Source organism: Opisthocomus hoazin, chromosome 9, assembly GCF_030867145.1.
Source record: "Opisthocomus hoazin isolate bOpiHoa1 chromosome 9, bOpiHoa1.hap1, whole genome shotgun sequence".
NCBI classification, from domain to species: domain Eukaryota; kingdom Metazoa; phylum Chordata; class Aves; order Opisthocomiformes; family Opisthocomidae; genus Opisthocomus; species Opisthocomus hoazin.
In genome coordinates this window covers 16999245-17023023 of record NC_134422.1, presented here as the reverse complement: position 1 = coordinate 17023023, position 23779 = coordinate 16999245, and the positions used below count along the sequence as shown (strand labels likewise).

General features: G+C 37.1%; 1 protein-coding gene across 3 annotated transcripts in view; it reads left to right on the top strand.

Annotated features, from left to right (window-relative positions):
• The window catches only part of MAP3K2 (mitogen-activated protein kinase kinase kinase 2), a 55876-nt gene extending 36441 nt beyond the window's left edge, over nucleotides 1-19435 (top strand). For 2 of the 3 annotated variants that reach the window (XM_075430328.1, XM_075430326.1), the window contains 10 exons: nucleotides 486-616; nucleotides 3651-3730; nucleotides 5666-5733; nucleotides 8721-8816; nucleotides 11497-11703; nucleotides 12394-12542; nucleotides 14328-14459; nucleotides 15783-15912; nucleotides 17009-17186; nucleotides 18973-19434. In XM_075430328.1, the coding sequence (XP_075286443.1) occupies nucleotides 486-616; nucleotides 3651-3730; nucleotides 5666-5733; nucleotides 8721-8816; nucleotides 11497-11703; nucleotides 12394-12542; nucleotides 14328-14459; nucleotides 15783-15912; nucleotides 17009-17186; nucleotides 18973-19198 (1397 nt within the window). In that variant the 3' untranslated portion in view covers nucleotides 19199-19434. Of the gene's footprint in view, nucleotides 1-485; nucleotides 617-3650; nucleotides 3731-5665; nucleotides 5734-8720; nucleotides 8817-11496; nucleotides 11704-12393; nucleotides 12543-14327; nucleotides 14460-15782; nucleotides 15913-17008; nucleotides 17187-18972 lie in introns of all 3 variants that reach the window. The other variant, XM_075430329.1, reaches the window with a different exon arrangement.
• Nucleotides 19436-23779: the final 4344 nt, after the last annotated feature.

Below are 23779 nucleotides of genomic sequence, written 5' to 3'. Positions count from 1 at the left end.
GTTAGATTCCAAATTTAATTATGAAACTAGAGAGTTTAATGAATAACTATTCAACCAATTGAATTCATTTATTATGCATTTATTATGAATAGAGGTATTCATGTTCTTGCAGACATAATATTCTACAAAGAAAAACTGAAATTCCCAAGAATTGGAAAGGACTAGTTGACATGGGTGGAAGGGTTTGGAATTTTATTTTGTTTCAGAAGGAGAAATTTACCCAGCTAGATGTGTGGGCAAATTATATTTCTGTTCCTGTATAATGAAAATTCTTTTTAATGCCATTGAGGCAACCCTGCCCCAAATTTTTTGTAATTCCTGGATTACAGATTTTGAACGCTATCAGTCTTGTATTGCATGGGCAATTGTGACATTTCTAAAGCAAGAAGTGATCCAGGCAGGCTCAGTGCTTATGAAGCATTTGAATAAAGCCCCTGGATTCCAGGTTAGTGAAGAGACTCTGACTAGCCCTTTCCTTTCAAAAGGTTCTAATACTCGTGACAGGAGTTCACCTCCCCCAGGATACATTCCAGATGAGCTACATCAGGTGGCCCGAAATGGGTCCTTCACCAGTATCAACAGTGAGGGTGAATTCATTCCAGAAAGTATGGATCAGGTACGTGTATGATTTAATAAAATTAAAGTTTTTGTTCAGTTGATTTATGAAATACTGCTGTTCAAGAAGGATATGGAATTGTTAGAAGAGCTAAGAATATGATGAAAATCCTAGAAGACATGATCTGTAAGAGAAGGTTAAAACAATTGTGGTTTAGTCTTGTAGAACCTGTTTTTTCTCTGTAAGTCTCTTCAATTATTTAAATATGTTGCTACAAGGAGAAAGATAACATTCTGAATTTCCATGATAGTTGAGTGAGGGAGTGATAGATATAAATTACAGTAAGAGATGTCTACATTAGAAAGCACAAACCCTTTCATTTTAATGAGAAGCATATGTGAGCAAGACCAGTTGTCCAGCTTTCCCAGGTAATTAAAGGAAGTTTTAAGAAAGAGTTTAAATCTGTCAGAATTATTTGGACTCGGTACTGTGTTGGGGGTAGAGGCAAGGGGATGGCAATGGGCCTGGTACAGATAAACTCTCTGAAATACTTTCCACAGTCACATTTTTGTGTGAGGATCACAGGTGTATGCTGTTTTGTTCTCCGTATTCACCTGCTTATTGGTGTGGAATATCAGCATGCTTAGCACAAGTGAAAATTCTGCTCTTTGAATATCAAATTTGCCCTTAAAAACGGCAGGAAAAGATGGAGTAATGTAATGGCTCACAGAATCGGCAATGAAGAAAGAGATATTTTAAGGAGGAAAAAAAAATAATGCTGTGTACCCAAATCACTTCAAGTTCTTGTTGACATTGGCTCTGTATTCACAAATGGCAAGAGGCAATGGTTTTTATGAGCTGACTAAATGAGACACAGATGATAGAATAAAAATAGAGGCAAAGAGATTGTGCAATTTGTTGCACAATTTTAATAACTGAGCTGGGAATAGAGACTGAATCTCTTAATTTCCAGATCAGGGTGCTATTCATTATCATAGCCACGTGGTCAGATCCAGCCCAGGCCTGGATTCATTCAGTGAAATAATTACTTTTGGTCTGGGCAAAGTCTGTTTTGGTCACTGACTGGTTAGATAGACAGATGGTCTCTGAAGCCAAAGGATATCTTTTCACTCCGGAGTATTCAAGAAACACGTAACCTGTCATGTACGCATTGCTGTGTAAGCTGTCAGCAGGGTTTTAATACAGTAATTTTACTTTCATAGGAAGCCAGGTTAGTTCAACCTAAGCAGCCTCAAGAGCCAAATTCGGGTGCTGGGATCTCACAACCTCAGTTTGCTCCCTTCCCCTTATGTTGCCACATCACCTTGGCAAGCGTTGACCATGCTGCCTACATCTGTCACAGCCTGCCCCACAAAGACAAGAAGGGAATTTGGGCATGGAGGGCTTTGCTCTGCGTTCCGGTTGATCTGCCTAAGCACAGCTATCCACACTCTGACAGCAGACCCCATGCTTCCTCTACAGAAGAGATGATGGGTTGGATAGAAGCGGGCCATGGTCTGCCAGTTGGACCATACTGCTTCAAGTTATAGAGGTAATTAATGTGGCAGCAGATGGGCTTTTTTCCCTTTTAGGACCCACTGCTCAGCACAAAAAAAGAGGAATATAATTGCTGAACCTGTGGTAAATGTTTTCCTTCCCAATAAAGAGTTAATTTAAGTGTGCAGAGTGCAAACTCACTTTCTGGACTCTATGTCCTTAGTAAGTCCTTGATTGATGCTCGGCAAAGTATGCGTCCAGGACCTTTAAGATGCAGCACAAACCATACAAAATGGAGGGGTAACTGCTAAATTTACAGCAAAAGACTGGTCCAGTTCATAGAAGATGATAGATGTTATATAAAGTACCAAAACAAACTTTATTTTAGGAAGGAGCTCATTTTAAGACAACAGATTAGCTTTCCACTCTGTTTTTGAGAGGCAGGCTGGTAAAATCGTCACATTCAGTAATTCAAAATTTAGATTCTGTTGTCACTTCTGAAAAATAGATCTGTAAAACACTTCAGAGTGTTTTACTGCAGAAAGAAAGGAGTGATGTTTGCCTGTTGTTAAAGTTAAAACTTTTAAAGTAGTCTTGCGAGATAAAACAAAATGTCAGCCAATAGAAATAGCTGGTAATCAAGAGGATATCCTTGATTATCAATACAATTCTTTTTCTCTGGTTTAGAGTTTGAGAAACAGAAAGTGCTGATGATTGTTTTCATGATGTAATAGATCTGGCCTAGACAGTCAGTTTTATGACTGCTTCAGACATGCGTGGCAGACTTCACAAAGCTCGTGAGCATCAACTGCTAGGTTGTCAGAAGTGTTTTAAGGAAGGAAAAAAAAAACCAAATCTGTCTTTGGTGTTTTCATAAACTCCAGTTTCACATGAAAGTTTGTTTTGTTTGAAACGGGATTTTGGTCTGGGTGAAAAGGGAGAGTGTTTTTAAGTTTTATGCATTCTCCTGCTTTCTGCCTCCCCTTTCGCTTCAGTTCCATTTAAAAATCTGCGTAACTTGATTGGAGTCCTAACTAGAGATAAATGTTTAAAAGCTTTTTATGGTATTTGGTTTGAGCTGTTTTCTGTGACTGCTAGTTGGCCAAACTTCAGCCACAACAGAGATTATATAAATTGTATTCATTATAATCTGTGCCATATTTGAGATTTTTTTTTTTCTTTGACGACAAGAAAATCCACTTTTTTTAAATTGCCTCAGCTTTTTAGCCTTTAGAGGCCTTATTTTTGTTGCTCTGTTAAGCTAGTCTCATGCAGATATTGCTATAATATTAAGAGACAATGGTGTATACAGGAAGAAAGTAGCAGTGCAACTTGTCATGTACAAGGCATGATAGAGGATTCAATACCTGAACTAGATTCTAGTTAGACGCAAGAAGAATGGCGGAGTGCTTTCAGGATTGCAGAATACACTGCAGGTTCAACTATGGCAGCTATCTTTTTCTCTAGTAGTTAATATTTCTGGCTTATTTTTATTTTTTATTAGGCATTTCAAAGCGGAAACCTTCAAGTATTTTTTTCTTAAATAAAACAAAAAAAACTTGAACTTGTTGGTCTTTCTCTGTTCATTGTTTATTAGATGCTGGATCCATTGTCTTTGAGCAGTCCTGAAAACTCTGGCTCGGGAAGCTGTCCCTCACTTGACAGCCCTTTAGATGGGTAAAAATTACCTACGTTCATTATTTACCTTTATTAGATTGCATAATGTATCAGTAATAACATACAATAACTCTCCAGCAACAGCTATTACTCAACTTCTTCCAGAAATTCCTCTGTAAGTGATAGAACATTTATAAAAGCCTATTGAAACTTAACTGTGTACTAATGCATGGAAAATAGAAGTAGATGTCTTTTTTTTAATGTAATTTGCATTTGAAACAGAAAAACTTAGACTTCAGATCCTACAAAAATGTTCTGAAGATTTTTTTACTAAATTTTTCCAGTCTTACATATATGTGAAGTATATTCTCTGCCAGTGAGCCACCCCATCGTAGTTATGTTTCTTAGGTACTGCTGTATGAAGTAAGCTTCCATTTTCCAAGGTAGAACGTACCCACTTCACGAATGAGAGTACAATCGTGTAAAGACTTCAACAGACAGTCCCCTCCTTTTCTTGGCAGTAGTTGTCCGTTCCTCTCCCCTTGTTCCCATTGCAGACTTTCCACTTATTTTCTTTGTTTAAACCTGTCTGTTAGCAAGAGGCAGCGTGTGCTGTGGTGGGTCTGGAGATCTGTTTTGATTGACTTGTTAGGAGATTCATGTGTTTTCAGAGGTTCATTGTCCACAGTTTCTCAGTGACCAGGTTAGCCCAACAGAACATACTCCTGTTTGGCTTATGGTTGCTCAGGCAAATAGCCTTGGGTCTCACATTGCTGAGAATGGCTACTCATTTATTTGGACCTGCTATACAAATAATACTGCTAATTAAATATTTTATTTAATTGGTCGGAAGGTAAAAAGTTGGAAATCATTGCCTGTGGCAATTAATTAGTGCTATAGTGTTCCATAGTACCATTTCATTTGAAAGTATATAACTTGAGGACACAGATACATTTGGTCTAACAAATAAATTTTTGAGTAAATAATGAGTCTCTATTTCACAAGCAAGAAAACAATAGACATGAAAAGTATTTTGTGGTTGGAGTGTGATAGGTTATACACACACAGTGTTTAATGTAGCTATATAGGATAGAAATTCTACCAAATTGCTAAATTTTTAGGTTTTTGTGGGGCAGAGGTGAGCAGAAGAAGGGAAAACAAAGCAATCTTAAACTCATAATATTTCTTCAAATTTTTTTTTGCTTGTTTTTTATTTACTTCATTTGTCACCTCTACTTAGTTTGTTTTCCTTTTTTTTTTTTTTTTTCATTCAAATATTTCCTACAAAGATGTAGGTTTTGTGTCTCCATTTAGCTTCTGTTACCCATTAGAGAAATTCTTACCAGAAAAAGGAGGACATTGTTTTGGTATGTTTATGGAAATGTACTGTAATCAGTTGCTCTGACTGGCAATCCCATCCATTCCTTTTGGTGGCTGGGAGTTACATACCAACTGTAGGTAAGAAACAATGTGATCTCATAAGAACCAAAAAATTCCTCATCATTCTATAACTCAGTAAAATTACTCTCTAATCCTATGACTTTCATGGAGAGAAGAGGAAATAATTTGAGACGTTAAAAGGCTCTGTGTTTCTTCGGTTAAATTTCCTCAAGAGTTTTTGTAGGCTGTATGAGAGATTTTGCCAGTCTATAAACTTTTGTGTTTAGCCATAAAGTTGTTAAAAGTAACAGTGCTTCTTTGTGCCTTTACTTACCATAATTCATGTTTTTACTAATATCATTGCTCATTAACACAGTCTGTTGCTTTCTTATTACATTGAGCTCAAAAAGTAAGCTTTTCCATTGTTATTGATGTTGAATTATTACTGATACCTATTAGATTTGATTTTCAAAATTAGGTTCCACGTAACAGGTGCAGCAGCTTGTATAGCGATAATTTTTCATCAGTCGTAAAGAATTGTGAGACAGTAAGATTGAATGTGTAAGTACTAGATAAACAGCAGTTTTTAGATACTGTATGTTTTTACACTTCCAGAGACAACTATCCCAGATCTCGGATGCCAAGAGCACAGAGCTATCCAGATAATCATCAGGAATTCTCAGGTAGGCAAAATCACTGGACATACCAGCTTTCCAGAACTCTTCCTCTTGCCAATCATAGAGCTTAGAAGGGAAGTTCCCATTGAGAGGTATTATATTACACAAAATTCATATGGTAGGAGAAAAACAAACCAACAAAATCCAATCCAAATGCACACAGTAAAAGACACAATGAAATATAAGATCTTCCAAATGGATTCTTATGGATTATTGAGTGTAACACCACTGTTAGTGTATGTGGTATTGTGGTATAACATATCTGCTTCTTTGAAAACAGCAAATGATACAGTGCATAGGGACACACAACCGTTTGTTAAACTGCACTGTAATGTCCATCTCTAAGTTGGCGCATAATCTTGGTTAATTTATTTAATGTTACAGTGTTGTGGCTTAACCCCATCAGGCAGCTACGTACTGCACAGCTGCTCACTCACTCCCCCACAGTGGGATGGAGAAGAGAATCAGAAGGGTAAAAGAAGAAAACTTGTGGGTTGAGATAAAGATGGTTTAATAGGTAAAGCAAAAGCTGCACGTGAAAGCGAAGCAGAATAAGGAGTTAATGTACAGGCAGATGTTTAGCCATTTCTAGGAAAGCAGGGCTTCATCACACCAAATGGTTACCTGGGAAGACAAACGCCATAACTCTGAACATTCCCCCTTCCTCCTCTTTCCCACAGCTTTTATTGCTGAGCACAACCTCTTGTGGTATGGGATATTGCTTTGATCAGTTGGGGTCAGCTGTCCAGGCTGTGTCCCCTACCCACTCCTTGTGCACCCCCAGCTTCCTTGCTGGTGGAGCAGGGTGAGAAACAAAAAAAGCCTTGACTCTGTGTAAACACTGTTCTGCAATAACTAAAACATCCCTGTGTTACCAACACTGTTTTGGTCACAAATCCACAACATAGCACCATACAAGCTATTATGAAGAAAATTAACTCTATCCCAGCCAAAACCGGTACACGTAGCCTTCATTTTCTCCTATGTGAAATCAAGATCCGTTTGAAGTGCTCATGACTTCTGTAATTGAAAGCACTGCAAAGTGAAAGGATGAAGCAGAACTGTGTGCTGTGCCTGTAAATTAATCATCACCACTAATGTCGTTTTCATACAATACTCTGGCTTGAATCCAAGTCGGCGTGCTCGGCTCAGGATACAAAGTGCAATGGGTAACACTGAAAGGGCTTTGAGGTGTCTCTCATGGACATGCCTCACTACAGAATTTTGCTGTTGAACAATAATTAAGCTTCCAGTGCATCTGGGGTCTTATGTGTTTTTTGGTCTATTGTATACTTTATGGCTTCTTTTTATTTTGTTTATGAAACTTTATGCAGTTAACTGTGTGATGGTGTGTTTTTTCTTTTAAGGATTCTAGAGTGCTTAACAGATTGCACCACTTTTAAATGAAAATAAAACTGAAACTAGGTATAAGAAGCCTTTTGATGGCAGTGATAAATTTCAAAAATGTTGGAAATGTCAAATTAGTTTGTGTTTGGTAACCTTAATCTAGTTTACTTGTGTATATTTATTATGGTTACTTTTCTAGTAAGATGATCTTGCAATATTTTTCTCTGTCTTCCTGTGGGATGCTCTGGTATTTCAACAATGGGACAGATGACTATCATTAATTCCATATTCACTATTTATTCTCATAATTTGATGTGTAAATAATGCAATAGTATATAGAGTCAGAAAAAATGTCCATCTGGCCTAGTCTTTTCTCCTGCCACAACCAATACTAGGCTTCTCCAGAGGAGTGTGTAGTATTCCGTCCTCAGAATATATTCCTAGTCACGTGTGGCTTAAGGGTGCTGCAAGTGCAAGATGCTCTTCTGTGAGGTGATGTATTTTTTTTTCCCTTGCACAAATTTTTCCCATCCCTATTTCAACTTGTATAAACTTCTTCAGTATCAACAGTGTATTGTGACAAGGTATTTGTGCAACTTATTGTGTTACATGAAGTGTGCCGTTCATGCTTTTTTTTTTTTTTTTTAACCTCTGTCTCCCTTTGAGCTGTGGCTTTTCTAGACCGGGGAGCCCTACGTTCCTTAGAGAAGCAATTTTGTATCTTTGATCATCTTTATACTTATAAATCCTTTCCAGTTTTGCTAAATCCTTGGAAGTGGAGTAGGCAAAAACTTTGTTCAGTATAGCTTTATGATTTATAGCATTTAATTTCCTTTTTAGGCAGTACAGAGCGTTCAGCTGCTGCTTTATTGGAACTCTCTGTCACAATCCTTTACGCTAGCCTACATTGAATTTCATCTGCCATTTTCACATCCAGTCACATAAACCCTTAAAGGCTTTCTGTAATTCTTCTGTTGGCTTTATTTCTCAAAATGATTTTGTCACCTCAGTATTCATTGTTCTGTCCAGAGAATTTATGCATAATTAAACTGCATGAGTTATAGCCCAGATTCCTGTGGAACTGTTGACCATTTACTCCCATCTTACCTTCTTATCTTCTAACCAATTACTTATGCATGAGGGACTCTTCCCTTTATCTTATGAATACTTTTCTCTTTTAATAATTTTTAAAAAAGGACCTATTGAATGTGCTTTAGTAATTCAAGCTGTGTTGACATGTTCACCAATTTTTTGTATTTATGCATCTTTAAATTTTATGGTTTGTAAGAGTTTCTGCCAGTTTTGCTGGTGAACAGTGGTTTCCCACAATTCTTCTAGAAACTATTTTTAAAACCGGAGTAATTGGACATGCTGCAGTCCTCTGACATTCTTTCAAGCAAAAGGTTGTGAACCACTTGAGCTACTGAATTCTTGATCCTTTGAAACTTTTGGCTGAAAGTCCTTTCAGTTCTTGTGATTTGTTAATTTGTGGCTTTTGTCCTGTAATCTTTTTTAAGCTGATGCTTCACCTTGAAGTATATCCTTTGATATGTTCCCCCATGTTTTAAGTTTATAATACCAAACTGAGTAATATGATGTGCTTTTGTTGCTTTTTAAATTTTGAAATGCATCTTTTTATTTTCTAGTAGAGTATGATATCCCGATATTTGAGAAATTTGGAAAGGGAGGGACTTATCCTCGAAGATACCATATTTCATGCCATCAACAAGACTACAATGATGGTAAGTGTGAATAGTACAAGAGTTCTACTTTATTAATCTGTTTTTCTCTTCTTAAAACGCGAAGAAGGAAATTTACATTGTAAAATCTTAATGAATGAAAATATTGAAGAAATTGAAAACTTAACTTGTTTCCCAAACTCACTTGCTAAACTTCTAATGATTGATAGAGCTGCTGAGCAGTCTCCCCTCTGGTAAAGTTACGGATTACAGAATTCGTGACTCATATGCACAGCTGTGAAAATGTTCTCTATCTTTGGCCATGCAGTCATCCAGTGTAAGCTTTTGATCTTTGTAACCCTTTTCTATCCAAAATAGGTATGTCAGTTTGTCATTTCTTGTTTTGCTTAAAAAAAGCCCAAATGCAGTGGAGTTCCTATTAACAGCTTCTCAGATTGAAAGAGTAAATAAAATTGAAGAGCAGTGATTTAAACCAAGAATTAACAATTAGCTGGTGAAATCGATTGTTGGAATGCAAAATAGCACCTGCTGATGTGGCCACGGAACTGATTTGGACAGCAATAACATAGATGCAAATTTAACCCATGTTAAATGTCCAAAGAAAGCAAATAGGAGCAGCTGAAGGATTGTCTGACTTAAGGGTGTGTGAAGCACTAGTTGAGAAGTGTTAAGAAGAAACTTTTCCGAAGACCAGATGGTTTCATTTGCAGTATGGAATGAGCACAGCAATAAACAGAATTCTGTTACAGAAATTGTGGAAATACCAAACTGAAGGACCGCAAGGCAACTTCGGTCCAGTCCCTTGCTCTAAGGCAACATTGAAGAGCAAAGATCTGTAAACTCTAAATTGTCTTGAAGAGAAGAGATACTCATTTTCAATACATAACTAACTTTGAAGATAGCTTAGCTTACAATTTACCTTCCACTGTCTTCTAAGTTGTTTTTCCTGCAAATGAAACTAGTAACTAGTTACTCCATTTTAACACAGTGAAAAATTGGTCGCTGCCCATATACAACACTACAACATCACACAGATCTGTTTTCTCTCCTTAGTTTTATTCTTTCAGGCCTTAAGCCTTACCCTCAGACATTTTTGCAAGCCTCTTTGTTTTGGTTTGGTTTCTTTTTTTCTTTCCCTCTGGTCTCTTCGCCATTCTTGTAGTGGCCAAAACCCAAGAGAGTACTGTAGCTGAGGCTTTTCTCATGGCCACTTTATGTAAAACATAGGATATAACCATAACTCGGTATGTAACAGTCATGTTAATAAATTCCAGAATGACACTTCGCTTTTTTCATAGTCACCATACTGACTGCTGTTCAGTTTGTGGTCTACTATGGTTCCTATATCCTTTTTTATATGATTTTTAGCCAACCCATTACTTTATACTTCGTAGTTTCTGCATTTGATTTCTCTTTAAGTATGTATGTTGTGCTTCCTTACTGAATTTCATCTTGTTGATTTCTGAATCATCTCCAACTTACTAAAGTCATGACAGATTTTGATTTTATGTTTAAATGGACTTCCAGCCACACTTAACAGATGTCATTGGCAGTATTTCAGTGTATTATGTTCCATTATATGTACGTCATCAGTTAAAATAGTGTATGGAAGTGGACTGAAAGTAAACTGCTGTGGGTGTCCGCTTAAATTATCCTCCTCTTTGAGAAATCACTGATAACTGCTCTCAGTCTTTCTTGGGCATACTCAACATAGTGAGCTGGTCTATGCAACACTTCACTAGTTAACTTATGAGAACGTTACAATGAAGTGGGGAAACTGGATTAGCTACATGTGACAAACCAATTATGGGTGGTTTATCACTTTATTATCTTCTCAGTGGTTTATAAAACTGCTTAATAATTTGTTTACATATCTTTCTTGGAATTTAAATTGGCCAGACTAGTATATAAATCTGAGTCCACTTTTTCAAAGATACTTTATCTACCATTTTTCAGTCCCTTGGGAGCTCCTCCTCCAGTGTAATATGTAATGAATCAGAGACTCCTTCAGCTGTGGGAGTTCTGTAGGATGAAACTTCATCAGGCTACACTGACCTAAAAATGTTTGTGTTATCTAAATATATTAACATCAATTGTGTTCGTCACCTGGTTGTAATTAACCTTTTTTGAAGATCAGTGCCTACCCCCCTCCTTTTTTTTAATTTATTCTAATGCTGCAGCCATCTCTGAATTATGCACTGTGTGATTTCCCTACCCCCCCTTGGTCTTTGTCTTGATTCCATGTGTAGGTCTTTGCATTCAATATTCATTTACGGGACGAAGATGCCAGCTTGGGCACCACTGGAATGTAAATGTGTCTCTCACTCCCCTATTTATCAGAAACTTGGTATTTACACCTTAATAAAGCAATAAAAGTAAAGGCAGAGCATTTTTCTTTCTCCTCTTACAGCTCTCCAGGTTTCTGCAGCACGTTGATTACATTTCAGAACAGTTCCAGAATTTGGTCCCAATTTTGGTCACTAAAATGTAATGTAAATCAGTTTTTGATTCAGTCCAATCCTTACATACATTTGTGATGAGAGTTTGTTTTCTTCTATGTGAAAAGTTAAAATAGTAAATTTCATGATCATTACATCATATCATAGATGCTGTGGAAGATTTGAACTATATTCTTTGGAATTTCATAAAGTATTTGCATACGCACATTACATAGCAATATTTTTTGTGATGTAACATTAGTATTCTTTGTATATCACTTAAGGTCGTAAAACTTTTCCAAGAGCCAGAAGGACTCAGGGGAACAGCTTCCGATCACCAGTTAGTTTCAGTCCCACTGATCACTCGCTGAGCACCAGTAGTGGAAGCAGTGTCTTCACGCCGGAATACGAAGATAACCGAATGAGGAGGAGGGGGAGTGACATAGACAATCCCACCTTGTCAGTCATGGACATCAGCCCACCCAGTCGCTGTAAGTTAAGGCATTTTGTAAACTCCACTGTAAAACTCTCTTACTTTTCAGGTATATTGTGTCAAAACTAAGCGTGTCATCAAAATACATGCAATTGAATAATATGTTTTTATCTGTTTAATAGGAAAATGTCAAGACTGCGTGCTCATCTTTTCTTTCGTTGCTTACTGTGCCAATCTTCATGTAGATTTTCACACATTATTTGCATCTGTAATAACAAAGCACTCTAAAAATATTTTTGATGATTTATTAGACTCTTGAGGACCCGAGAAGGGTTATGTAGGTTGCAGTTACTATTTATTTTTGCAGATGTTGGTCAAGTTTTTTGAGAAGTATACTTTCTGATGACTTCAGTAGCTGGTACATTTTAATCATGCCTCGATTTTTAAAAAATACTAACAAGTTTGTTTAACATGCGTTTTCTGTTTTTCAGATTAGCTGTTGCTAGTTGTTTTAAGTGTGTCTGTCTCTAGCACAAGTTATTTTGTGAATAAATTTAAGTAGCTCATGTTTCCCGTCTTACAAGAAGTGTTATTGATCTGTGTGACTTATATAGGGAGGTTTAGGACTCACAGTCTCTGTTGTTGAAAAATGTAGTCTTTTAAAAAATTACTTTCTGTGTATTCCAGTTTTTCTCGATCAGCTGAATAGCAGGCTCATTTGAAAACCAAAACATACTTATATTTTCAGCACCACGAGCTCCAACTAACTGGAGACTTGGTAAACTGCTGGGTCAAGGTGCATTTGGCAGAGTATATCTGTGTTATGATGCTGATACCGGAAGAGAACTGGCTGTTAAACAAGTTCAGTTTGATCCTGATAGTCCAGAAACCAGCAAGGTAAGTGATACCAAAGAGAGAGTTTGTAAAGGGCTTCTGCTGAAGTGGTGTGTTCTAGACTAGACTGATGTTCCTTTCCTTGAACAGGATGATGTTTTAAAACGTGTTGTGTTTTCATATCCTTGTTAGGCATCCTACTTTGTTACTACCTCAGACAATTAGTTAGGTTACCTGATTTTAATGTTACATCCTGTTTTTTATTCAGACATATCCTTATGCAGTGAACATATATAACTTAATTTGGTGTGGTCTCAGTCTCTAAAATTAAACAATCTGTTATGAAGTGTGCTCTGAAATAGATAATCATTTATACTTACAGGAATTAGAACAAGTTCCATTTATAAACAGAAAATCTGTACTAATTTAAATGTTCCTGAAAATAAATTCTTGAGGATATTTTGTTTGGCTGTGGAGATAGTTTGAGATTCTTATCTTTTTTTAACTTTTGGAGGGATTTGTTTTTTTGTTTTGTGTTTGGTTTTGAGTTTTGTTTTTTTTTTTAAACTTTGGGCATCAGGGCTAACTACTGTTACTTGCTGTATTTCTTTCTGAAGAGCACAAGTTTCATTGTCAGCTTATTCTCTCTGAAATTGAACTTGCCTTTTAAATGCTGGACACTTGAGGAGAGAAGCTATTTAAAGTAGCACTGAGCTTCTGTTTGTTTTTTACCAAACTGTACTTGCTACTTTTTACAGGATGGAAAAAGAATTATTACTTTTCCTGCATTAGGACTGCGTTCTGCATTGTGGGGAGCAAGGCTGGGGAAACAATGGGTGTAAGCATGACTGCAGAACTGAGTGGCTACCAGTTATAGTTGCTGCTACTAGTGATGTAGGATCAAGGAAAAAACCCAAGAATCATTTGTGCTGTAGCTTTCTAGTGTAGTTGTTGTTGCTACTTCTTTAAAATGTAACAAACCAACTGATTATGCTTTGGAAATGTTAAATATAAAATACTGTAGTCTCTCCTCTAGCAACAGTTTTCATGACCTCAGTTGCCATAGCATTTTGTAATGTGTGCCTCTCAGTGTCAAAAAATCTGTTTTCCTTCTAACCTTGGAAGCGTGAGGGTATCAGTAATAGTCTGTGACTGGTAAAAAGTAAGTTTTGCTGAAAGACTTCTAGGTGAAATTTGGAATCCAGTCAGGTTTGAATTTGTGGGTTAGTATTTTTCCAGCATCGTACCATACAGTCCATTTCAAAACACCTTACCTTCTGTTCACAATTTTTTTAGTATTTCAGATAGCTCTAGAGAAAGCACCATATGTGTTAATGTTGTTCTTTGTTGTATTTCATTATTACAATATTAAGTGGTCCTCAAATGCATTTTTAAAGTGTAGTCTGTCATCTTGGAAAAGTTAAGAATTAATGCTAATTATTCCACTACAAAGATGTAAAGTGTGGGGTTTTTTGTTAGTGTGGTTTTTTTACCCCCCATCGAAGGCTTGTGATATGTTGCATAATGATCATTGACTTCATACGCATATTGATATCTGCTGTGCTCTGAAACAAATGTAACCTCAGAAGCAGAGACACAATGAAATAACAGCAAGATCATCCCAAAGTCAATTTATAGAAAAGCCATAGGTTTTTTTTTTACTATCCTCAATATAATGGTGATATTTTCTTGTTATAAAATGTATAAACTTTACATAAGCTACAAGAGTATTTTGTTACTTAGTTTGCATAACTCTTCTAATATGTACATACTGTCCTGCTTCAAAAAAATCCAAATACAAAAGGTTATTATTACTACATCAAGCATGGTAAATCTTGTCTGTTTTAGGAAGTAAATGCACTTGAATGTGAGATTCAGTTGTTGAAAAATCTGCTGCATGAAAGAATTGTTCAGTATTACGGCTTCTTGAGAGATCCACCAGAAAGAACACTCTCTATATTCATGGAATATATGCCTGGGGTAAGCAAGAGAGCCAGTCCACTTCAGCCATCGTTTCTACTTGGGTACTCGTCATATTGCGTAGACAGCTTTTGCAGAATTGCACACAGATGTTAAAGAAATGTCCAAGTTAAAAACAGTAGCCAAAAGTGGCTGCTGACAAGTGCTTACAGGAACCTATCTTCTCCATTGCTCGTTTGGGTTTTCAGAATTAGTGGTGTGTACAATAGCTATTTGCATTAGATTTTGCCATAAAAAGTGCCTGTCTTTGAAAAAATAGTATTGTCATCAGCAAACTCTTGAATCTTCCTGAATGTTAGTGTTGCTTTTTGCTGCCCTTCAGCTTGTGCTGTTGTGTAGTCAACATCTCAAATGCTCAATTATTTCAGCAAAACAAAAAGTAGCTAAGATGGGTGTGAGAATAAGTGCATACAGAAAATATTCTTGGTGCTTGTTTTTCACAGGGCACTTAGGCCCATGCTGAACTGGTCTTCTACCCTTTTGTTAAGAAATATCATAAGGTCAGAAAACTGTAGATTTTCATTTTCTCACCAAGTGGGGTCAGCAGAGCTAAACAAAATGTGCTGGTATAAAAACATAGGCTCTGTATTTCTGCATAGTTAGAGCATTCTGCTTTACTGTGAGACTCCAGAGAAGAAAAACAGTGTGAGGAGGTTGGTGGTGGTGGTTTTTTGGTTTGTTTTGGTTTATGAGAGTTCTGTGCTTTGTTTTGGGGGGCTTGTTGAATGTTGCTGAGATTTGGAGGACAGTGTCACAGAAGTAATCTTGGCAGTTTGTAACTGTGTGACAAAGCCAGGTTATACACAAACAGTTATTTTTGATTTAATGTCATTTTAAGCCAAGACTTGCTTACCTCTTCATTTTTACATAAAGCAATGTCCTCCAGTATGTGGTGTTTTTTTCTTGACAACCTTTTTTTTATTTTTCCGTAGTATAAACTAACCAAGGTAAATGGCATGTATTTTGTCCAACTTGAGTATTGCCATTTAACCATCAAAGAAGTGGACAGTGGTGTTTGAGCGAAAATACTGCTGTTCTATTTTTCTGTATGTCACACTGGAACTATTTAGCTGCTTGGTAGTTTTAAAATTAATATCTTAACATTTCATTATATGACTTCTCTGTCCAGACTCTTTTTGTGTCAAAGTTTGTATTTTTCTCAGTGGAGGTAAAACTATATCTGTGCTTTTAAGTTGATCTAGAGAAGGATTGCAACTTTACATGTCTATATTTCAGGCATAAATTTCCTTGAAGTTCAACTGTATTATTAGCCCTCTTGTGATGCTAGAAATGTTAGTGTTTCATACTTGTTGTTTGCCTTAGGGTTCCATCAAAGACCAATTAAAATCATATGGAGCACTCACAGAGAATGTGACTCGTAAATACACGCGGCAGATTTTGGAAGGAGTTCACTATTTGCACAGTAATATGATTGTCCATCGAGATATTAAAGGTAATGATAGTTCTGCGTACAGTTCAGTGCTCCTTACTACAAATTCTTTTCTAGTCCTGTGTGAAGCACTAAAATGTAACTAAGTTTGAAATGCCAAAATACTGACTTAATGAGATTGCTTTCCATTTCCACCATTTATTTCTGTTGTAACCTGAGGAGGAAAAAATAAGCATTTTTGTGATGTTCTAGTAGACTTCTGAAAATGTTTCTGTAGTCTCTGTCTGCAAAAAAATCATGATAAATTTCTTTCTGGTTTTATTTTAGTATTAATAGTTTTTAATATATCAAAGGGTGATGCCATTGGAAATAGATAGAATGCACAGAGGAAAGCATAATGACTCGGAAGTTTATTTTTACAGACTTTTGTTTCTGTCAGTTACATAGAAATTATTCAGCACTTCACAGGTGTAAGAAATGACTGGCAGAGGTGACTTGCCCGATCAAATGACTGGGACTTCTTCCATCTTACTGGCAGGAAACCTGAGGAAACAGACATGTTTACTTTTTGCAGATAGATATAGGTGCCTTGCAAGTGCTGCATAAGCAAGTTACGAATATGTAGGAAGATGGTGATGTGCAAAATAGGTGTGTTGAACACAGTGCTGTTGTATTCCCTAAAACACTTACAGATTTCCTGTTGCTTTGTATCAATAGTGTTTTCTTCCAAAGCAGGTTGAGATATTGAGATATCCTGGTCAATTTGTACATGCTTATGCAGATAAGTGGAGCAAATCTGTAACACGGTCTGAGATTTTGCTTTAATATAGTATGAAGGCATTTTTAGTTGTGTGGAAACTTCTTTCCTGTTTCTTTTTATTTCCTGTGTATGGCACATTCCTTATTTTGTCAGGAAGCCTTTACAAAGTGACTGAGGCTTCCCAGAAAAGGCCTAGGATGGAAACCAATGTGTACAATTTGTTATTTTCTGAACCTCAGAATAAAGTAATAGGAATGAGCAGAGAAAATAAATTCTCTGTCTTGAAATGCTAGGCTGATCTTGCATTGTGTCACTGAATCCAAACTTTTGTTACCATTTTCCACACCAAAATGTCAGCAGGCCTTTCATGAATGTAATGCTGCATTCCATTCGTTCCAGGAGCAAATATTCTGCGAGATTCAGCAGGCAATGTGAAGCTCGGTGACTTTGGTGCCAGCAAACGACTGCAGACTATATGTCTCTCTGGTACAGGAATGAAGTCTGTCACGGGAACTCCATACTGGATGAGTCCAGAAGTTATTAGTGGAGAAGGGTACGGCAGAAAAGCAGATATCTGGTATGTTTAGAAAAAACTTCTCTGCTGAAAGGTCTCATGTCAGAATGGGTTCTTTTTCAACAGTGTGTTTGTTACCCGGAGTTGGAATGTTTCATTCTGGGGTTTGAGCTGGAGAAGGTGGCAAGTGTGAGCACTGACAGTCACGTTTGGAAAGTGTAACACTGCAGTTTGGGATTTTTCATTTGGCAATTCCTCAGCCCATTGATTTAGGATCATAAGAGAATCCTTTGAATTGACCTTGCATGAAGTTAGCATTACCAGACTGTAAATCCTGGAGAGGTACTGGGTGAGAGCAACATGAGAAGCTTTGAAGCATCAGTTAAGCCAACGTCCGGTAGTGAAATTTTATCACTGAAATACCTTTGATGCAAGGCAGAGAATGAAAATCTGGTCCTTTAAAAGATGAGCACGTAATAATGAATTAGCCAGATCTAAGTGGGAGTATCAAAAAATAATTTGGTTTAAGCTGTTATTAAATATTTAAGAATTAAGAGAGAAAGGTACATTTCAGAAATGAATGCTTGTGATACGTTGTGTAATATGACATAGTCTAACATAGCTCCAGCTCAGTGGACAGATGATTTTAGCGATTAGTCTCCTTACACTGCAGGTGATCTGTGAACACACAGAATAATAGGTAGGCAACAGTAGATATGCAGGCATAGTAACACTTTGTGTGTTTACAAAGGAACCACACTATATCCAACCAATGGCAATACTTTTAATGTCAGGGAAATTAATTTAGCCTACTTGAGTAAGTTACTTAGTAATTTTTCTGCTGTATTTGAATAATAGAACAACCTTACAGATTTCAGGCAGTTGACTTGTTCAGCTTTGAAGTATTTGCACCAAGGCTAATACTTGTATTTTGATGGAGAAAGTCCTAGTTAAAACTAAGAAAAAATACTGGTTTGAATTCTGTCAGTCAGTAAATCCTTATTGTGTAAAGAAATGTACCCATAAAACTTATTGCAAGCATCTTGAAAAACCATAAAACCTCCTGAGAATGGGGAAATTATTCCAGCCTATCCATTTTGCAGTATCATTTGCATATTACTGGAAGAGGCTGATCTTGCAGTAGTTATAGAACAAAGTTTTTCTGGCCGTATGCATGCCCTTCTGCCTTCCAAAGTCCTTTAAACAGAAGCTTTGTATTCAAAGATTGTTTTGGATCTTAAAATTGTTTTGCAATCTGAGTCTATTTGTAGTATTCTTAACTCAAAGAAGATGATACCACTGAAGTATGGTTTTAAACTTTTCAACTGCCGTGTTATGTTTTTCACATTATCCATTGGTGATAACTTGTGCATTTCTAATAAGGTAGCAATATAGACAGGGTCCTCAAAGCATTCCTGTCGCTTTGCATTTGTTAGGCCTTAACGAGCAAGAACGCTTTCGAGTGCATTCAAACCCTGCTGGTGTCTGAAGAGCCGGGGTCCAAGGGTTGCCCAGCCCTCCTGGCCTGTTACCAGCCCCGCACAGCGGCAGTGCCATAACGCGGCTGGCGTTGCCTAGAGAAACAGCTGTCAGCTCTTTGCTGAGGCAGTAGCTTTTGGCCCAGTGAGGTAATAAAGTGAGGATGTAGGTAGTGATTTGTGTAAATGAGATAAAGCGGATAGCTGTACGTGCAATTGTTTTAAACGCCTGTTTTCCGCTGGAGTTGCTCTGTAGAGTTAAGTGGACACTAGTTATTTGCAGTGTTTTAGTCGCTCTCTGCTATTTCTTATTTTCCTAGAAGGGCATGACTCTGTTGTAACCTGCTGTTTCACTTCTGCCTCTGTTTCAGGAGCGTAGGTTGTACAGTGGTAGAAATGCTCACTGAGAAGCCCCCCTGGGCAGAGTTCGAAGCAATGGCTGCCATCTTTAAAATTGCCACTCAGCCAACCAACCCCCAGCTACCACCTCATGTCTCCGACCATGCTCGGGATTTCTTGAAACGGATTTTTATCGAGGCCAAGCTGCGACCGTTTGCAGATGAACTGCTAAGACACACGTTTGCACACTATCACTAACAGCCTGCCTCAACTCAGCTTGCATCTACTGCATTTATTTTCTATTTGACTGCACTTTTATTTTTATTTTTTACAAAAAAAAGGAGAAAAAAGACAAGAGAGAGAATATTCTCTTGAATCTTTATTTCACTTAGATTGTAAACAATCTAAATTTTGTATCTAAGATGAGAATCTTCTCTCCCACCAGGACTAGAACTTTTCGTTTCTATAATGTACTGATGTGGTTCATGTAGATAAAGCACTTTAGTACGTATTTGTTCCTTATTTAAAGGGGGGGGGGGCGGGAAAAAGACAAATGCTTGGACAGTCAGGAACTGTGTGACTTTTTCTGACACCGCTGACTGACTCAGGGTGCAGGGAAAAATAGACATGCAGCTAAAGGACAAGAAGATTATTCCTCTGGGATTCTTCTTTGTATTGTAGGTACTTGCAGCAGAGAGTTCTAAGTTCTTCTTATATTATAGCATTTTAATCAGTTTCCGGATTTTACAGTTTAAGCTGGAACACGTAGTTCTGAGAGTTAATGATAAAGCTAGAAGAACTTGGAACTCTTTGTACAGCTGCATGTCTAACTGGTACTTCTATGTGACCAAAAGAAAATAACTGAAAAAAAAAAGTGGCGGTTTTGGTGTAGAACTATTGTATTAGCTTAATAGGACAACAATTACAGGTAAACAGGTTATGGACCCAGACTCCTAGGAACTACTATACTGCAAGGGGAAAATTTGCATAATAGACAAGGGTCAGCTGTTGGATGTAAATAGTTAGGGGAATGCCTCCTGCTGTATCTGCCAAAGAGAACCTATGTTGCATAAGCTTGGAGGAAAACGATTATCTTAGATGAGAAAAAAGAGTGATGCTGAGAGTCAGTTCTCCTCCACAGTCCCATGAATGGCTGGAGGGGAAGGGGAGTGACTAATCTTTGTGCAGTATATCAGTTACTTGAGTCAGAATGAGCTGTAAGAAATGTTTTCAAAGCTATCAAGAGGCGCTAGGATGGAATGTATGTCAACATCAAGTGCCTGAATAATATAAAATTCTTCCTGTTATGCACTAAAAAAATTGTTTTAGTAACACATTTCAGTCATCTAGGAATGTGTTGAAAATTCCTGAAATGAAGTTAAACATCTTTTAACACCAGGAATAAGTCACTGAGAAAGATAAGACTCCAGTTATATTTTTAATAAGGTAGCAAAGATGAATCTACATGAACAAGGAGGCACAGCACAAAAGATTGTATAAAGAATAGGCCAAAAGCGCAGAAAGAGCCAGCAATTAAATAACAGGAGCATGATTACTCCAGCCTGATAATCCAGATGATTGGTGTTTGTCAGATTTCCAACTGTCATAAAATGTGCATTAATCACTTTTTCCAATTCTGAAAGGGTACAATAAAAGAACAAAAGTAAAACTCTGAAATACTGCTTCTCAGTTGAGAAGTCCAGGTACTACTGATCAGGTGTAGTGAATAACTGAAACAACAGAAAAGTCAAACTCTGATATTTTTGTAGAAGAACACAACATAAATAATTTAAAAGGACACTGGGAAATAAACTATTGGACTATAGAACTGAAATAATGTATACTGGTTTGGATGATTCATTGCTTGCTTTCATTGTTTTGTAAAGGCAGAGCGGGCTGGTACTGTGAACCTTGTCCACTCTGACAAGGCTCTACCTGTTTTGCGTCTCTAGAGGACTATCAGAATTATGAAGTGCATGGAGACAGAACAATAAGTTTACCCATTCCCATGGTAGTTCACTTACGAGATTTCTGAATTTATTCTGCTAACTTGAAAATTTTATACCAGAGCATAAGCAGGAGTATAGATCTATCCTAATCACTTTACCTGTAGTGGAGTAAGAATGGGGTTTTTTTGAGGCCATCTCTCCTGAGGCTCAGAGTGGCGGCTTCTCCAGCTTATGTGAGTATTTTGCCCATCTCATAATTTTCTTGGGCAGGGTACAAAACTATTCAAGGTTTTCTGAGCATGGGAAGAACTAGTCAGACTAGGGAAGGTTTAGAAGGCTGAAAGCAGAGTCAGCTTGTACTGACTTTTGGGTTTTTTTGGCTTTTCTGTTACTAGATAAAAGCTATGAAAGCAGCCTTTGAAAAGAATTGGTATGTCCTCTGCCATAAAGGACCTTGGCTTTATAAGCAAAATTTAGTGATAGCAGGGATGACAAGTTTAATGTAGAGCCTAGTAGTTTATGTAGGTAAAGAGCATATAATTGAAATGATTGATTTCAAACAGATTAAGAAGGTACCAAAACCAAGGTGAAAATGTATATAAAAACCAGTGGTAGACAGTGATATCTGAAAAGGTAACGAAATTTTGTATTACCAAAAAAGGCCATTAAAGGGAAAATGTAACGAGGTTTATGTGTAGCATTCATAACGTTTAAATATACTATTCTCAAAAGAAACTGCACTCTCTGAAGCTTGAAGATTTTCAGAATCTAGTTTCTTACAATGTGTCCCTTTTTGTGAGACAGTGCTGGCTCATGTGTATTACAATATCACTTCCTCATTGTGATTTTTAATTACTGAATAATCAAGTTTGCTGCTTTTGTGCCTTTTCTGAAAAATGGCATTCAGTCATGACAACGGTAAGCATTTTGGAGCCAGGAAAAAAAGAATTTGCAGAATGCATTTTCCTTAATATCTTTCACATATCGGAAAGCTGCCAACAGAAAGACAGTACTTAAATGGAGATGACATTTGCCAGTTCTGGTGATTCTAGTAAAATTTTATGAATTTGACCAAGATTAGGCTTGAGCTGTTTTTTCTTCACTCTATGCAGAGTTTGTCTACTGACTTAAACAATTTACACTAAGTTAGATGGTTATTAACATAACATAAATGTTTTAAGCTATAAATAGTTATGAAGCTAAATCAGACTTCTACCAAAAGGTTAGCTATTATTTATCCCCTGTTGGGGTAATGTAGTAAAACAAGCTGCATTAAATAACGTAGTACCTCTGTATACGCTGTGCATAAAACACTTACATTGACTACTGGCGTGATAACGAACAAACCCCAGTTCCAGAATTGGAGAGGGCGCATGGAATTGCGTGCTTAAAACTCCATTGGAGGAGAGTTGCAGAGCCAGGATCCCCGCTCACAACTTATCTTACTAACAAAGAGCCCAGCATTTTAGAAGCATGAGTTAGTCCTAATTGTTGAATCCAATTACTAGAAAATGTCAATGAAACCAATACTGTTGCAGGGTTGTTTTGCTTTTCTGTAAAAGCCATGATGAAGCTATGCTCTCAAAAAAAAATAAGGATCGAGGTCCACAGTGAGTATTCATATTTTCAAATGACTGACTGACTGCTAATGAATTTGATTATTCTGTCTGTTGCACGTATTAAGTGACAAAAGTTAAGCTACTTCTGCAGTATGGATTTAATGGTGTAACTAACAGTCCTGTTAGAGCGCGACTGAAAGTTTCAGTTGTGTTAGAGCAAGTTGTTTATTTTTAATTTGGGTGATAGAAATATCCATGCAAGGACTTAAAAAGGTATAGATCTAATAATTGCAAAGTTAGATCTACACAGATTTTTTTTTCTTTACAGTTTAAAAACAGTCTTAAAATTTTAACTTGATTTGCAATTTGATTTGTAGCTAAACAGTCCTTTCAGTATAACAAAATGAAAAGGGTTTTTTTTTTAGCTAGTGCCTTTTTAGCTGTATGCCTTAATTTTGTTCATATTTGAACACCATATTGAAATATGTCATACAATTGTATGTCACTAAAGCAGTCTTAGTATGGGTTTTTTCAAAGTGCCCAAACTAGAATTCACCTAACTGTATTGAAAAGTGTACTTCAGTTATAATCTGCAGCAGACATTTAAATTCAGAATTTTAAAAAGTGATTTTTGGAGCACTTCCTGAGGGTGTCCTGTGCTAACACAGGTCTTGTATTTGCATTTTGGAGATTGTACACTGATGCACATATCAGAAAAAGGACCTTTCTGCACTCACAGAGATACTGTTGGAGTTGAGATTTAGCTTCCTAGCTCTGGGTTTGCTGCAGAGACCGCGGCAGAGTTCTTAATGGACTTGAAATTACAGATGGTACGTTTGTAAACGTGGTACTGTATTAAAAGCTGTTTACTTTCGGTACAGAGCAATATGATGTGTCTGAGCAAATGAGTAAGATTTCTCAGCGAAGCTAGCATCGTGCCCATGACGTTCTTTCCTGTGCCTTGTGGATACTCCTGATGCTGCCATTGTCTTGACTGAGAGCTTTGTAGCACCTGTAGGTACAGCGCAGTAGAGCAAGCCATTCTTTCCGACTGCATCGAGCAATGTCTAGCTGCAGCTTCAGAGGCTTGAGCAAATTGGTCAGATCTACAGTTATTTATAACCAATTTCTTAACTTTTTTTAATCTTGACGGTCTTTGTCACGCATATAGAAAAGCCTAATTTGTGTGCTTGAATGTACGTCCCTATGGTGTTTTGGGAAAAGCAGAAGTATTACTGCCAGTATCATTTCTTCTTGCTGGTAACTTGCTGTCTTGTGTTAATGACAAGTCTGCAGTGTAAAATCACATACGATTACCAAAGCTTTTCTAT